This window comes from Arachis ipaensis, chromosome B2 (assembly GCF_059453495.1).
Source record: "Arachis ipaensis isolate K30076 ecotype BB chromosome B2, ASM5945349v1, whole genome shotgun sequence".
Classification (NCBI taxonomy): domain Eukaryota; kingdom Viridiplantae; phylum Streptophyta; class Magnoliopsida; order Fabales; family Fabaceae; genus Arachis; species Arachis ipaensis.
In genome coordinates, this window is record NC_142437.1 from 97,674,828 (window position 1) to 97,689,559 (window position 14,732).

Below are 14,732 nucleotides of genomic sequence, written 5' to 3' on the forward strand. Positions count from 1 at the left end.
TTAGAGGAATTGGCAAGGTTATACATTAAGGAGATCGTAAGATTGCATGGTGTGCCTACGACTATATTGTCGGATAGAGATCCTTGATTCACTTCACAGTTTTGGAAAGCTTTTCAGAAGGCATTCAGAACTCAATAACAGTTACCATGCGAGTATTGGAATGACTCTGTATGAGGTTCTTTATGGGAGAAAATGTCAATCTCCATTATATTGGTATGAGGCCGATGAATTGAGTTCGTTAGGGGTCTAAATTGATGGTCGAGACGAAGGAACATATTAGAAAGATTCAAGCTAGAATTATTATCACTCTGAGTCGTCAAAAAAGCTAGGGTGATTGGAGGCGAAAGCCTTTGACCATGTGTTCTTGAGGGTTACTCCAACTACGGGAGTGGGTAGAGCGATAAAAGTGAAAAAGTTGAACCCTCGTTATATTAGTTCGTTTTAGATCCTAAGGAGGATTGGACCAGTGGTATATCAAATGGCTCTACAGCCACATCTTTCGAACCTGCACGACGTATTTTATGTTTCGCAGCTTCGAAAATTTACTTCTGATGTAAATCATGTACTAGAGCCGGAGTCGATTCAGTTGAAAGAAAATTTCACGTTTCAAGTGGCCTCAGTAAGAATTGATTATATCAGTGTCAGGCGACTGCGCAGAAAGGAAGTTCCATTGGTGAAAGTTGCTTGGAGTCAGGCCGGAGTGAAGGATCATACATGGGATCTTAAGTCCAACATAAGGAAGGATTATCCTCACCTGTTTACAGGTAATTGTCATTAAATTTTGAGGACAAAATTTTTAATTAGGTAGGTAGGATGTAAAATCCAATTAAATAATGAATAACTAACTAATAAATTAATTATGAGCAAAAAGGGTTAAGAATTTAAAATTTCATAGTTAGGAAAAATAAAAATATTTAGAATACGAATTAAAATACTAATCTTAAAAGTTTTGGCTCAAAATTGGGCCAACGGACTAAAACGAATGAACCGGGCCCATGTTGGGTCAAGCCCACATGCATAACTTCCCTAAACAAGCCAAGATGTAGCATTTTCCCTTTCTTCATAGAGTTCCACGGAGAAGAGAAGGAGAGAGTAACCAAAAGCCCTAAAACACTATTCATCATCACTTTCTTTTGCCCATAACTTGCAAACCGTAGCTATGAACGAAAATCTGTTTGCGGCCACGCATCGCACTCGTCGCGCTCTTCTATTCTATGTAACCATTGTGGTAAAGAACTCAAAATTGTTACCCCATTCTCCTTTTCTCTTTCAATTTTGCGTTTTGGTTTGGGTGTTGAGAAAAATTCGAATTTTTGATGTTTAGGGGAGGCTCAATCTTGAGTTTCTAGCGAAGTTTTGACCCAAGGCTATGAGGAATAAGGTAAGAGAACATTTCACCATTGTTTTGTCCAAATTTGAGTTATGAACTTGGTATGAATTATGTGAAAATTTTGTAATTAGATGGAATAGAACTTGTTTGGATTGATTTGGGGTGAAACGGACTTAGCCCGGTGAAATTTGACGAGGGATTGGAGTCCACGGATCACTTTGGTGTGGAATTGGTGGAGTTTGAATCGGTGAAGGTGGAAATTGCCAAAGAAGACTTTTTGAGGTTGAGACCACCGTCAACGAAAGTACAGGTCTTGATTTCGGATAGGCATTGTGTAAAACTATGTGAAAACCTAGATTAGTTACCCTTAGGTTAGCATTGAATGAAAATGTTGATGATGGATTGTCATATAGTTGATTGTATGAATTGTGTGTTGGGTGAGATATGTATGATTATATGGATGTAAGGTTATAAATAAATATTATGGTATGATCATTAATAAATTGATTGGTGTGGAATTGATCGGAGGCCGAAATAGGGTGAGATATCCCTATATAGTAGTAAGTCACAATAAGTGATGAATTTGCCATGAGTGAATTGTTGTTGGATTTCCCTTCACTCTTTTTTTTCCAACTGCTAGGGTTTCGATTTAAGTGTGTTGTTAGCCTTTGTGTTCATTTACACGCTTATATATGTTGGGCTTAGGTCCAACTTAGGTCCGGTCAAATCTGTTAGTGTTTTTGACCCGTTTGGTCCAATTTTGGGCCAAACTTTTAGAATTAACACTCGATTTTTAACTTTAATTATTTTTCTAAATTTTTCTACAATTTTAATTATTCTCATACAGTATCGGACAAATTTAAGTCGGTACTACCGACTAATTTATCGGTATGCGTTTTTACACAATTTTCTGTAAAAAATTACATTTTCTAACTCAAAAAAAATATATTGAGTCCAAATATCATAATTAAATTTTTTAATTAACATTCTATATTTTAAAACGTATTCTGATCAATTAAATTATTTTAATTAAGTGGTTAATTAATTACGGTTCTTACCATAGACATAAGACGTCTCTTATTTTTCGGGTGAAAAATGTGTTGTTTGATGCTTTTGTATTTATTGGTTTTATTGATAATTTACTTGTTGCTCTTGGTGTTGCAGAGTTTACATTGACATACGTTGATAAAGTTATTGATGAGCTTCTTACAAAAGATTATTCTTGTGATATTGCTTTGACACGTGTCAAGAGAAGGTATGTATTATAGAGCTTTTTGTTGAATCATTTTTATGTGTCTCTCTACTTTTTGGATTTAATGTTTGGTTTATTTTTTTCTATGAAATATAGACACTTTGTTGAATTACCGTAAAAACTTATTGATATTTGTTTAACATACGTGTTTGTTGTATTTAACTGTGCCTTAATAAAAAATAAAAGAGTTTGTATTGTTTTTGACCCCAACATTTAAGGTAAATCCTATTTATATCTCAAATATTTAAATCGTCTTATTTATACCCCTAACGTTTATGAAAATAATTCAATATATCATGCCGTCAATTACACATCATAAACTTTAGTTAGAGTTATGAAAATCTCTGCTTGAAGTCAGAATACAAATGTAAACTTTTTTAATTTGTAAACTTAACATGTGCTTTAAAGACACATATAGGATAAACCCATATTTTATATATATACAAGCGTGATTACCTGTGCCATGCACGTGATAAGATTGACATTAATTTTTTTAAATTAATTTAAATTATAATAATTTGATTAATAAAAAAGTAACATATTATGCATTATTTATTTATTTTTAACTAGTGTTAATTGAATTAACTCTAAAATAGTTATTAATCGATTTTAATAATCTACTTTCTTCAATAAATCACACGTATATACTGAATGTGATCATAAATAATATAGTAAAAGTTAAATCCACCAACAAATATATTGGCTATTATCACACTATAAAATAAATTAAATATAAAGGCTATTAGCACTTATAAATTTATAAAATCGCACTGTCTTTGATTCGTACAAGGGTTTAATTACTTATCAAATAAACTTAAAATATAAACAAAAAATATTTATAAAATGGACCTAGCATCACTTGAAAGAATCATGAAAAATAATCAACTTACCTTATCATCCATAAAAATTATTTCTATGTAAGTCGTCTTGTTCTTGTCAAATTTAGATGGGACTTTCTATAACCTTATAATTCTTGCCTTTATTTTTCAAACTGTTTCATTACATAATCTACCATAGGTAACACTGTTGATAGAATCGTAGTTAGTAGCCCTTAGGTATGAAAAATAATAAACAGAAGAAGATCTATGTTTGAAGTATGAATTTTCTAGATGATAAATAATTGTAACAATTTACTATTACTCCTTATATAATTAGCAAATATTTTCAATGGAGATACTTGCTACAATTAGGTGAAATTTATGCCATTATATTTTATTAACCTTTACGATTAATTCAACAGAGATACTTACTCAATATATATGTTATCTACATTAATTATATGCCAATATTTTTAGGAAAGAGCTAAAAGAGGAGATATATAAATATATATAATATTATTGCTATATAGGAAGCATACATAAATTGCTATATTTTTTTATTATATTATACAACTTAAAATTATAGTATCATGTTATTATTAATTCTAGATACTTGCTATAATTATATCAAATTTAATTATAACTCTAAATAAATAAAATAGATAACGTTTAATATTATTTTTTTCTTTTTTATATTTAATATTTACTGTAAATATAAAAAGTAAAACAATTAATGAAAAAATATGAGCAAAAAATAAAACATATTAACTAAAATTTAATTTGTTATCTAATTAATCTTGTGTCCATATAATATAACTTTACGAAAATGTTATGAATCACAACTTTTTTTATTCTACAAAAAAAAATTATATGTAGCCTTTAGTAGTATAAAAATAATTATAAGAATTAATTATTGATATTGATATTAATCACAATTGATTATTGATACCCTAATTTTTTTTAATATATATATATATATTACCTTTTTAAAATATAATGTATGTAGCGTGTAGACCTTTTATTATTATTATTATTATTATTATTATTATTATTATTATTATTATTATTATTATTCACTAATTGATATCAAATTAAATGGGTCACTATTAATGTATGCATCAACTATATATCTTCTAATAAAATTATCAAACTTGAATAAGAATTAGAACTATATCAATTGATATAATTAGAATGATTAAAAATATCGATGATTGATAAGTAGTTTAATAACGCATTGAATAATAAATATTGATTTGATATAATTATAATGAATATATTTTCTTAAATTAATATAATCATGCATTATTCATGAGCTAATTGTAATATAATTAGAATAAATTTATTTGAGAGAAAAAAAGAGTTCATGTGTAATTTCCAGCAATTATAATATTTTTTTTTATGTATACATATATATTAATTTTGTTAAATAATTCTCTCTATATATATTACGGTAATTTTTTTTTAATATATATATATATATATATATACATAAATAATTTTATACATATACATAAATAAAAAAAATATATAAATTATATTTTGTTAAACACCATGTTACCGGTTATTAAAAACATCTAAATCACATATATTAATTATTTTTTTGTTATAATTATTTCATTTTATATATATGATTATTTTTTATTCTATAATCGTGCAATAATTTTTTATTTTTTATATCTATATATATTCTTCAATCCCTGTCTCATTCATATGCATATTAACAGTTTTTTTCTAATAGTGATGTTTTAATTTTTTGTTTTCCTTTTTTCACGTATCTTTCCTTTTTTTGTAAATAGTGATGTTTTAATATTTATTTTTATTTTTTTAAAATACATTTTTCTTAATAAGTACGTTACTAATCTGAAATATAAACTGAGAAAAAAAGGTGATACATATATCCAAGAAAAAAAAATAAACTTAAAAATCAGAAAAAAAAATTTATATTAAAAAATGCAAAAATAATATATTCAAAAAGAATAGTCGTAATATATAAATTGAGTCAACAATAATTTAAAGTTCTCTAAAACTAATTTAATCAAATACCAATATTAGAAATAAATTACTTAAATAATATTTAATCTATTCTAGTCCTTAGACACGTATAGATTAGAGTCATTCTCGTAACGACAACCAACTGAAACAACATCGTAAGTTCGAACATTTAGAATTTGTGCAAATTCAGACTATTCCCTTGTTCTTTAAAAACCTTCTGTATCCCTGGTAGAGTTGAATCGCAATTCCTTTTATAGAAAAAGAGTTACGGAGGTGGCTTTGATGTGTTGGAGACCAAAATTCGGAAGTCACTATTTATATTTGAGTGTGATATCCATTGAACCCTAAAGGCTAAATAAAATAGAATCTTTGGTTTTATTCTTATTTTTACTTCTAAATCAAAAGTAATAATAATGACTTATTTAATTCAACATTTATGATAATAAATGAAATGACCATTATATAAGTTATTTAATATAAAATAGCTTAATTTATGATTAAAATTATTATATGTATTGTCCATAAATAAATTAGAAAATAATAATTTCGTAACAAAATAATCATTCAATTTGAATTACAATTAATTGATTGATAGAAATTATAATAAATTGTATGATATTTAAATAATTAACCAAATCAATTAGTTGATATAATTAATTTATTATAATAAATTGAATTTAATGAGTTAAAAGAAATAAATTAAAAAATACCATCAGAAACATGTCACAACAGTTTTATCATTAAGTGCAGAAATTTAACTTTTATATAATAGAATAAATATTTACAGATTATTATATTAAACATAGACTAAAAAAACAGGCTAAACAAAATAAATGCATCAATGGTAAAATATAACCTAAAAAATTACTTAAATTAAAAAAAAACCTGTGATGAATTATAATAAATTTATATATGAGAAGTAAAAGTAAAATAAACAAATAAAAATAAAGTAAAAAGAGCAATTAAAAAAATAAAAGAAGATAGAAAAGATAATATGTGGAGTAGATAAAAAATATATTGTAATAGAAGATTAATATAATTAATTAATACAAAGGATGAAAGAGAAAAATCAAAATACGATCTTATTAAAAAAAATTTTAAAAGATATTTTAAAGAAGAACCTATTAATCAACTTTTATAAAAATATTACAAAAAATTTTAATTATCTTTAAATAAAATAATAATTCCCTTGAGAATTATTAATCAAAATAAATAAAAAAAATTAATATAAAACAAAATCATATAAAAATTATTAGCAAAATTAAGATGAAAAACAAAAATAAAAAATTATAAATATTTTATTTGAAGTACAAAATATAGAAAGAGAAAAGAAATATATAAAATAATAAGATAATAAATTAAATTAATTAAGTTCATTAATTTCATTGTTTTATATATTATTTAACAAATAATTTAATATTTATCTCGATCAAATTAAATAATAAATTAGTTATAATTAATTTGGTTTAATGAATCAAACAAAATTTAAAATAATTTGATATTTACTCTAATTAAATTAAATATTTGAAGCTATGATTAATGTAATTTAATGAATCAAATAAAATATTAAATGATAAAATATTTATCCTAATCAAATCAAATTACATAATTATTTAGTTATAATTAATACAATTGAATGAATCAAAAACATTAAATTAAAAAATAATTTATTTAATTAATTTGTGTCTTAAGGACACATTTTAAAAATATTTATTTTTCAACAACTTTTATAAAATATTTTTTATAATATTTTTAACCTATGGTCTAAAAGCTCAGTTATAATAACCCATTAAAAAGTATTTAATTAGTTAATACAAATAATTAGTATAATTGATTTAGTTCAATAAATTAAAAGAAATAAATGTGAAAGGAAGAGATAAAGAAAAAGTGAAATTATAAAAACGTGTAGCCATTAAAAAATAATAAAAAAGTCTCTTTTAGTTTTTTATTTATTAATTATTAATTTATTATAATTAATTTCACAACATTTATTATACGTTATTTATCTTACAAATTAATACAATCAATTATCGATAATTAATTATAATTGATATAATTCATTTCGCTATACTTTCTACATAAATAATTAAAAATGCACGTCTCAATTTTTTTGTTAAAGTAAAATAGAATAAAATGCATAAATTGAGCAGATATAAATCCGAAAATTATAAAATTTTATTAACAAATCAAATAAATTAGTACCATAAAACTAAATTTAATGTCTATTTTAAAAATAATTACTGACTTTTTATTCTTTTAATTATTAATAATTTAAATAAAGTAATACCTTATAACTTATTTTGTTATCTATTTTAAGTAATTACTAACATTCTATTTTTCTAATTATTTGCTTGTCTTATTTATCATTTATGCTTTCAATCAATTATATTAATAAACAAATAAACTAAACTAACTCCGGTTATATTTGGACTATTCAACAATTCAATATAATCTTTTTAATTTGGAATTAACTACTAACGATAGAAAATAGAAAATAAAAAATTTAGAGTAATTCAATATTATGAACATTAATTATTATTGTGAAATAATCTAAAATCATAATGTAATTTATTTTTAAAGAAATAATCAAGTATTATTGTTAATTATGAAATAACCTAAACTCATAATGCATTTTATTTTTAAAGAAACAATCATTCATTGATATCTATAAATAGAAACTATCGTCAAAATACTTTGATTAAAAATAGGTGGAAACTCAGGTGCAGTCGACTTCACGTGAAGTTGATAACTGAGAACGGTTAGATAATTTGACTGATTTGATTAAATTTTTATCTAACGGTTCTCAACTACAACTATCAACTTCACGTGAAGTCTATTGCACCTGAGTTTTTCCCTTAAAAATATGAGGGGTTAATTACTATTCATTATTAATAATATATCGATTATATCAAAAAGTAAAAATATAATTATCCGTATTTACACCATTAGAAGAATTACCATCATGAGTAAAATTTTGTCAAAAAAAAAAAAATTACATACATAGTGAATTTAAAAAATAAATATTGTTAAGTAATTACGCTTTTTTTTAATAAATAGTAAAAAATTAAATATCATAAACTATATTCTTTTAAAAGTAACCTTTTTAAATTGTTATGTTTGACATGATTTATTTGTATATCATTTAAATTAATATTATTTTTAATTATAATAATCATTTATCCTTAATAATTATTGTTAGAATTTAATAAATTTTCATGCCTTATAATAATTATGTATAAAAAAACATATATATCCTAAAAAAATTATTAAATAAATTTATTCTTTTTATCCTATTTTCACATTAAAAAGTTTTTTGTTCTGTCTTTTTTAATTGTTATTATGTTATTAGAATTGTTAAATAATATTAAAAAAATTCTTTAAAAATAGAAATAGCAATAGCACCTTAAATAATTAATTCAATAGAATTAAATTTAAATGAATAAGATGATTCAATCAATTATACAAATAATAGCATATTTATAAATATTAATAATGAAAATAGTCTCACTAATGTAAATGATCAATACAATAATTATATGAAAAAATAACTAATTACATATTTGTATAATTTTCAAGATCCTATATAATTGAATCTAATGGACAAATTAAAAAATATCTATATTATAATGTCCTAATATTTTAGCATGCTATAAATCATATTATATATAAATTTATATATTATATTATAATTTTAAGTCAACTCCTTAAACACATTATAACATAAACCATCTAAAAAGATACACCAAATTAACAAATATCACATGAGTCACAACATACACTTTAAATTACCATGATATTTTAAATAAAAAGAGCATCAATACAGAGAAATCAATGAATATAACTAAAATAAAGAGCAACAAAGAGACACACGGAAAAAATAATAATAAAAAGAATCAATAAAAACATTAACATATAAATCACATATACGAACAATGTATATATTAATTGTGAATCATAAAAAAAAGACAATATATATATGAATTAAAGTACATTTGACAAAATAGAATATTACAAAACAAAATTATAGTAAAATTATTTAAAAATAACGTAAAGATGACACATCTTTTTTGTTAATCCGAAACTAAAAGAAAAAAAAAGTATGCGCCTAATAATAAGTAATTAAAATAAGCAAAAATTTTAAAAAAATAAAAAAAATGAAATGTATAAATAAACATAAAAGAAACAAAAATTAAATAAATTACAAAAATTGTAGCTTAAACGTGAGAGAAGGATCGAAGGAGAGAGAAAAAGAGAAAAGAGAGCCAATGAATAAAAAATATTTGATCTTGTATAAATAGATGGTATTGAGAAAAATAAACTAATTATACTTAATATATGAAAATACATTTATATATGAAAAATATAATGATGAACCGCAACATTATCAGTCTATTAGGCATGTAAAATCGTTGATTAGAAACCGGTGAAAAACTGTTGGAACCGGCCGGTCGGACCGAACCGGACCCGGCCGGTTTGCAGTTTGCACAGAAACGGAAGCTCCTGTTTCTTTCTCCCTTTCTGTCTTTCTTTCATTCAGAAGGAAATCACAGAAACTCAGCCAAGAAACCCTAGCACTGTAAGCCTACACCACCGCCGCAAGGAGTGGCATACTGCCGCCGTCCGTCGCATTCAAAGTTCGCCGTCCGTCCGTCTATCTAGCTTCCCTCGTGCTCCAAGTCTTCCAACCCTGTTCGCTGTCACCGATTGCAGCTGCTTCCTCGAGCTCGGCGTCCGTCGTCTTTGTCTGCTCAGCCGCGTTTCCGCCGCCGTTTGTTTGCCGTTCATGTTCGCGTCTTCGTTCGCGTTATTCGCCGTTCACGTTCGCTCGGCATTCACCGTTCGTGTTCACTCGCCGTTCACCGTTCGAGTTCGCATTTTCGTCTGGAAGCCACGTTGCTCTGCTTCAAACTCTGACCAACCCGCGCGCTCCACCTAGCCGTCGAACTGCTCTCTTTTGTCGCGGCCGTGAGTTCCCTAAACCCGCCACCAGACAATACACTCACACAACACCAATACTCTGCTTCAAACTCTGCAACTTCTGATTTCTATTACAATAAGTAACTATTTGATTTGGTAGTGGATTGGATTTTTTTTCGTAGACTGAATTAAAGTATACAATACTTATAGTCTCTTCTCTATCACATTGATATTAAGCTTTGAATTCTCTTATTTCGTTTTAATTTTACCGCAGTTAACATGTTTGATGAAATGCTTTAACCATATTTCTGGTTGGTTTTATAATTTCTAGCTTTTATAAACTTAATAAGTTGATTGCATGTGAAATTAGAATAATTGGATCTTAGTAATTAGGGAATTTTATCTGCACAAATAGCATCTTTGCAGAAAACATATTAGCGTGATGATTCCACTTGTATTAGTGTTCTTCTGGTAAATTTTAACTGTTATTGTGAACTTGTTAATTTGCTAATTGTTCTTGTGTTGTTGTTCTGTTGTTCTTCCTTTTTTTTTTGTTGTGATTTTCTGTTCTTGAACTTGTTAAGTTGATAATTTGCTAAATTGTTGGGCTGTTGTTTTAATTTGCTAAATTGTTAGGTTGCTGCGATTTAATTTGTTGGATTTTCTATTGAGGTCTTATTCTTGTTTATTTGCTAAATTGTTGTTGTGTATTTATTGTGGTCTTTGAGATTATTGCTGGATATTGGTGATCATTGATTTATTATATGCTTCATGTTTTCATTGTTTTCTTTTTCTGAAGGAAAAAAAATTTCTGTTTTCAATGTTTTGTTGATTGTTTGTTTTGTTTCAGAAATCAATTTTCTGTGATCAGTGCCCAAACTCTGAATGCTGTTCTGTTGGTTTTGCTGTGTTTGTTTTGTTTCAGAAATCAATTTTTTTGTGATCAATGCTCAAACTCTGAATGTTGTTCTGCTGTTTTTGTTTTGCTTCAGAAATCAATTTTGTGATCAATGCTCATACTCCGAATGTTGTTCTGTTTTGTTTTAAGGCTGTGTTTGGAAGAGGTGATTGATTTCTGAGTTTTGTTTAGTTTTTGTTTTAAGGCCGTGTGTTGTGTTCAATTTTCATTTTGTAGGAAATTCTTTGAGGTATATAAGACTTAAGAAGGAAGACTATTTATATGGTATTACTCTGTTGATTCTGGTCTGCTACAAGCTTGAACATAGAATTGAAGAGAGAAACCCTTTATTATTTCATCATTGGCCTATATTTGGCATTGCATATCATTGTAGTTTGTTTATTCATAGAACTAGTTGTTTATGATCCCCTTTTGAAGTAAAAAAATGCAGTAGAAGAGTGTTTAAAACCAGTTGCTTTATTTATTGAATTTTTATAGAAGTGTTTTATTTTAAAACGGTTTTCTCGGTTGAACCAATGAACCAGTGAACCAGTAATTAAAACGGTTCGATGAGCGGTCCGGTTTTCAAAACCTTGATTTCTTTCCACCTAGCACATTAGGCGTTTTGGCGCCAATTCTAATTTTAGATATTTCAAGCTCTGGAATCCGATGGAAGATCTTCGGAATCCAATGCTGAAGTTCTTCTCTGATCAAGAGCTTTGTTATGCTGAGATCGTCCCTAGTGCTCAGGTATATAGATTTTTCTTTACATCATCCGTGCTCTTTTTTCTCCGACTCTGATGGCACCTTTTTCATCTTGATGATACATGCAATGACCGTAGGTCCGAGCTAGAATTGAAGTTTCAGTGCTCAATTTTCTCAAGAATTTGAATGCATCAAACCCTGCCATCTCAGATTTGCCTCTGGTATACACTTACTTTCATAATCTGTCTCCATTTCCTTATTAATTTGCTAAATCTATTTCAACGAGTTGCTTAGTTGAACGTTGATACCATTGTTTGATTTTGTTGAGCTGAATGCATTCTAATCAATGGTTTGCAAACTGAAAGTTTCAGTGATTCCACTTTTAATTGTTATTTAATCATGAAGCAAATAGGTTGCTAATCTCAGGTTATCAATCCTAATACGTGAACAGATTCAGAGAAAATTTTGCAACAGCCGAGTGAATCATAGCTTGATGACCGACCTATCATGTGTTTTCCTCTCCCATTCTGTTTCTTCGAGGTCCTTGATGAGGCCTAATGCAGCAAAGGCCTTCGTTAGAGGTCTTTTTTTCTTTTCTTCATATTTTGATTTTATGTTTTAACAATTTCTTTTTCCAATTGAGCTCACTATAACTCATTTTGCTTGCAGTGTGGAAGGTGATGGAGTTGTGCTATCAGATACTGCTTCAGGAAAAGCGTGTCACGCAGAGGGAGCTATACTACAAGCTTCTGTGCGATTCGCCACATCTGTTTCCTTCTCAGATAGATGTCAACAGGACAATCCAAGGTTTTATCACTCTCATTTTGCTTTGAGTTTGAGATCTCTTGGTATTTTGAATGCAAATGAAATTATCGATCTGCATGCCATAGATGTCGTGGCATTGCTTAGGTGCAGCCGATACAGTCTCGGAATCATGGCATCTAGTCGAGGTCTAGTAGCTGGCCGCCTTACTTTTCAGGTTCCTCAACAGTTTCACTGACTCCTTACTTGTACAGGTCTCAACTGTTCAATTAAAATGCTACTGCAACTTTACAGATATCTAGTTTCCAATTTTTCCTGCATAGGAGCCGGGCAAAGAGGTTGTTGATTGCTCTGTATGCGGATCTTCTGCACATGCAATTCCAGGAGACGTGAATTTGTTAGAAAACTTGATTCTAGATACTGATGCTAGATACATTATAATTGTGGAGAAGGTAGGTTTCTTGGTGGTAATGTAGGGTTGCTTAGATTTCTTTAGTTTCATTGTCCAATTGAATTGTGCTACTTGAACAGGTTTTATTTATCCCCCCGCCCCCCCAAAGGTAGAAAGTTTGATTCAAGAATATTGTTCTGTTTAGCATGCAATATTTCAGCGGCTTGCTGAGGATCAATTTTTTAATCAAATTCCAAGCATTCTTGTCACAGCTAAAGGTTATCCAGATATGGCAACGAGGTACTGTTATATGAAAGACTCAATCCATTTGTGTGATTACTTGTACCTAAAATTCTGAAGTTGAATGCAGAGTTCTTCTTCATCGAATCCATCGAACATTTCCTGACTTGCCAATTTTAGCTTTGGTGGATTGGTAAGGCCCTGCAAAAAAACCTCTCCTGAAATAGAGTTTTTTTTTTTTTTTTTCTGTCAGAAAAGACATTCTATTGGTTTGCACCCTTTTATTAATGTTGTTGACTTATTGTTGTTTATATCACCTTACCCAATCAACATTTAAATCTTTGAAGGAATCCTGCTGGATTAGCTATTTTGTGCACCTTCAAATTTGGAAGTGTTACAATGGGCCTAGAGGCATACAGATACGGTAATTAATTTTATGATCTCATTTTACCACAGAGAACAGGCTCCAGTATGTTTGGATGATGAAACTTATGCCCAAAATTAATTTTCTTTTTGGTACGATCTAGCGTGCAATGTGAAATGGTTAGGCTTACGGGGGAATGATCTAGAGATGTTGCCTGACGAATCTTTGGTTCCATTAAAGCCAAAGGATCTCCAAATTGCTCAAAGCTTGATGTCCTCCGGAATCTTACAGGTAAAGAAACCACCAAGAATTTCTGAAATATAGCACATATTACTTGATCTGTAGGTTGGTATCTTATATCTCATATATTGCATAACTAAGCAGGAGACTTCCTTGGACAAGAACTATATTGAATATAATCGTACACCAACGTACACAGCCATTTTCCTTTTAAGAAGGTTAACTAGAGAATTTTCCAATTACAGAATGTTTTTTTTTTTCCTTTTCTTTTTAACAGGGGAATTACAGGGATGAGGTGGCCTTAATGGTGCAGAGTGGTAGGCGAGCTGAAATCGAGGCCCTATACTTTCATGGGTATGATTATTTGGGGAAGTACATAGCTAAAAAGATTGTTCAGTCCGATTATATATAATAATATATAATGACATAGATAGTAATTTCTTATGTATAAGCACTAAGCAGGGTACCAAGACCGTTGTAGTCGGATAATCAGCAAAAATTACAAGTTCAACTTTCCTAAATTTAATCCAATTCATGTTAGAGGACTGGTTTCATCCTAATGAGTATAAGCTAACTTTTCAACCAAAGGCAGTAAGTAGAGCGAAATGAGGGTCGAACTCACAACTCGGAGCTCAAGTGAAATACAGAAGACCTTGTCATCAAGTTGTGGGCTAAATTGCGATTAGAAGCTAATTACTTGTGTCCTAAAAGAGAAAGTATAAGGCCGGCCAATTTGAACAACTTTTTTAAAAGATAGGGTTTTGAATTTTAAAATAGGATTATGAATCAAGGTAGCGAAGATTAAGATTTTACGTAGAATCAA

General features: G+C 28.1%; 1 protein-coding gene across 1 annotated transcript; it reads left to right on the forward strand.

The window, feature by feature from the left end:
• Window positions 1-9,907: 9,907 nt before the first annotated feature.
• On the forward strand, window positions 9,908-14,469 carry SPO11-2 (sporulation 11-2). The gene is made up of 12 exons (XM_088503572.1): window positions 9,908-10,357; window positions 11,865-11,957; window positions 12,050-12,133; window positions 12,364-12,493; window positions 12,582-12,719; window positions 12,803-12,891; window positions 12,998-13,126; window positions 13,271-13,365; window positions 13,436-13,498; window positions 13,653-13,729; window positions 13,833-13,960; window positions 14,187-14,469. Exons 2-12 carry the CDS (start codon window positions 11,877-11,879, stop codon window positions 14,319-14,321), a joined length of 1,149 nt encoding a protein of 382 aa, XP_088359698.1. The 5' UTR covers window positions 9,908-10,357; window positions 11,865-11,876; the 3' UTR covers window positions 14,322-14,469.
• The last annotated feature ends 263 nt before the right edge of the window (window positions 14,470-14,732 follow it).